Source organism: Lygodium microphyllum, chromosome 12 (assembly GCF_053477565.2).
Source record: "Lygodium microphyllum isolate KBCC chromosome 12, Lygodium_microphyllum_v1.1.10, whole genome shotgun sequence".
NCBI lineage: Eukaryota > Viridiplantae > Streptophyta > Polypodiopsida > Schizaeales > Lygodiaceae > Lygodium > Lygodium microphyllum.
The window spans coordinates 143,910,746-143,913,921 of record NC_141146.1 but is presented as its reverse complement, the minus strand read 5'-3'; the positions used below and the strand labels follow the sequence as shown (position 1 = coordinate 143,913,921).

The window sequence follows — 3,176 nt, the reverse complement described above, 5'->3', positions numbered from 1 at the left end:
AGAATGAGCTAGGGGTGGAAAAAAATGTGCAATGTCCATGTCTGCTTGGGGGGAGAGAGAGGGGGTGGGAAGATGTGTGTGGAGCCCAAGTAATAATGAGAAGGAATGTGTGAGCATTTTTTCAAATCATCTAAATAATTTTCAAATTTCTTAATAACCTTAGTAATATGACAAGATTGAATACCTATCAAAAGGCCTCACCTTGGAGAGATGTCACACAAACCACTAGGAAAATAACTCATTTGCATCATTCCAATGGTCAAAGCATGTTCTATCATGACGTCCCACTTGTACCCAAAAATTGTCATGTCATAACTAGTACCTAATTTTTAATTGGTTTCTCTACCTTAATAAGGGAACGTCAAGAGGGAGCTGGTAAGTGTGAACTTGAGATCACCTTTCTTTAAGATCTTAGGCCTAGTGGGCAAAGCCTCATCCAAGAGGGCTTGCCATTTCTCAACAAATTGGGTTGTTGATTGTGTCTTTCACTCATGATCAAAGCAACTAGCTTTCTCAAGATGTTGATCTGATGCTAGTGATCGACGTCCTTCCCATAGAGATCTTTAAAATTAGCCCGAATCTGATTTACGGCACAAAGAATATATTGTACCATTTGCTTGTGGCAGTCGTTAGCCCGAATCTGATTTACGGCACTAAGATTATGTACCATTTGCATATGGCAGTCGCCTCAATCAAGGATACTGATTTCAACTAAGGCAACTGAATCGTTTTGCAATTCCATGATGGAGATTGTTGGCCGTTCTCGGGTGGCATCCTTTTCAGCACGGTCCACTGTTGATCAGAAATTTCCCTGCATGAGGCAATGTTGCATCCTGAATTAGTTCCGACTCTGATAGTTGGACGGTTGTACCCTGTCAGTTTCTCGAGTTTGTAAGACGCCGGAGAAGAGACCAGAGACAATTGAGAGGTGACTGCGAGCGACACCATCAATGCTAGCTAGTATCCGAATCACTATATGCACCTAGTCTCGAGTTTGCTAAGAGCAATAAAGACTGTGAATGGAAGTATTTGCAAGTGTGATAAGCATGTCACTGTATACATGTAATGCCACAATCAATAAGTTTTTACGAGATCGAGAAGGGCTGATAGATTTGCTTTCTAGGGTTACCAAACTCATAACTAAACCTGGCACTGTATACATGTAATGCCACAATCAATGGGTTTTTACGAGATCGAGAAGGGCTGGTAGATTTTCCTTCTAGGGTTACCAAACTCATAACTAAACCTGCCTCCACCATTATTACTAGACATTACTATCTAGTTCATCGTAATTTTTGCCCAATGGGTTTTTACGACTATACATGTAATGCCACAATCAATGGGTTTTTACGGGATCGAGAAGGGCTGATAGATTTTCCTTCTAGGGTTACCAAACTCATAACTAACTAAACCTGCCTCCACCATTATTACTAGACATTATTATCTAATTCATCGTAGTTTTTGCCCCCTCGCTCTTTCTTGTACACAAAAGAACATGTTCTCTCTCTAATAAATTTGCATCTCATGCTTTATATGTTCGTAAGAAACAAGATTAACAACATGTTTGCGCCTGAAGAAGGTCGAAGCATTGGTTACAAGCTACTATAGGAAACACATAAGTAGTATTGCATAATTTTTTATACAAAATGACGATTGGATTTCAATCCAACGTCCAGCTTCCGGGAAAATCCCAAGAAATTAACCAGCGAGGATTATAAGAAGAGGCTGATGCGATTACTACACAGTCCTCCACTGTATTAAGTACTGAGGCAGTATGCTGCCCCTACACAGCTAATTGATTCATTCATGGAGAGAGAGGATTGTTGTGGTGATGAAGAGGATCGGGACCTCCTGGAACCAGCCGTTTCTGGTCATGATCAGCTGCATCATTATGATTAATTACGTTGTTAATGCCGCCCCCCATCTCTCCTTTAATCTTATGATAATTACTCTTGGTCTTGTGGTGATTAATCATCTTCTTATACTGCCCATGAGACGTTATAACTTCAGTATTCGGCTCCACTAATGTGCTTCTTCTTCTTCTGCGTCCGGCGGTCACGGCCGGGTATGGCTGCCCCGTTACAGAAAGCCACAAATCCCTTATAGTCGCCTTAATTACCCTGTCCCGATCATTTATACAATCTGAATTAGGAACTGCAGCTGCGCCTGCTTGCTGGCAGAGAATCTGAAATTTCCAGATAATTAGTATTCAGCTTTGAGTATGTACATGATTTCATCGATTGCTACATAAGCAAATGCAATCTGGCCTTGAGGATGATGATGACGATTATACCTGATCATGATGATCACCGCGGGCAGCTGCTGGCAGACGTGGCTGCATGAGCTGCTTTCGATCAGCCATGTAGCTGCGTCCCGATATTCGGCCTATAAGCAGTAATTATAACGACGTTAGGGACCAGTGATCACAAAGATAGCAGACAGGATTAAATCTACAACTGCCTTTACTGCAGATGCTTCTCACACTATAGACGTTGCACATGTTGATTAGATGAGAAATAACGGCCATTAAACAGGATAAGCTATACTACAGCAACCTTCACTACAAGTGCTTCTCATAATACAGTTTCAGTACATGTGAATTAGACGAGAACATAATGGCCATTACACAACTTCAATACATTCGACGAGTCGAATTAGGTTAACTCACCTATATGCTTGTGCATGAGATTCGGATTCGCACCTTCGTCGGTGCGACGATAATATACGCCAGATAGTCCCGAGCTTGCAGGGGTGCTGATGCAGATGATCGTCATCAGCATCAAGCTGCACGAAATCAGCAGTACCATCCGGGCCATCCTACACGTAGCAGACATTAATCTGTGACTTAGATCTGCACGTATGAATCTAGAACCGGGCTAGCGCACAGATAATCGACTTATCGATGAGGGTGTAACCGATGGAGCTTCGCGATAAAGAGAGATTGTCGACTAGAGCTGTATATATAATTATATTAGAGGAATAATTATAGGCAGGATTTGGGTTGCCAGCAACTGTAACGAATTATAAAGGCCCTCGGCCCGCAGTACCAATGAAAGATATATATGGTTGATTAATTGGGCAGCTTGCGTAAGATTATGTTTGTTAGTTGGGATCATCACGAATTAGGGCATTACTGGCAGCTATTAATGGTTCATTAATAACAGATTTTTACGACT

The 3,176-nt window shown here is 41.7% G+C and overlaps 1 protein-coding gene across 1 annotated transcript; it reads right to left on the bottom strand.

Annotated features, from left to right (window-relative positions):
* Positions 1-1,804: 1,804 nt before the first annotated feature.
* On the bottom strand, positions 1,805-2,932 carry CLV3 (CLAVATA3). Its single transcript, XM_087689951.1, has 3 exons — positions 2,669-2,932; positions 2,294-2,385; positions 1,805-2,185 (listed from the first exon to the last, which is right to left on the bottom strand). Exons 1-3 carry the CDS (start codon positions 2,832-2,834, stop codon positions 1,805-1,807), a joined length of 639 nt encoding a protein of 212 aa, XP_087546077.1. The 5' UTR covers positions 2,835-2,932.
* Between the last annotated feature and the right edge of the window lie 244 nt (positions 2,933-3,176).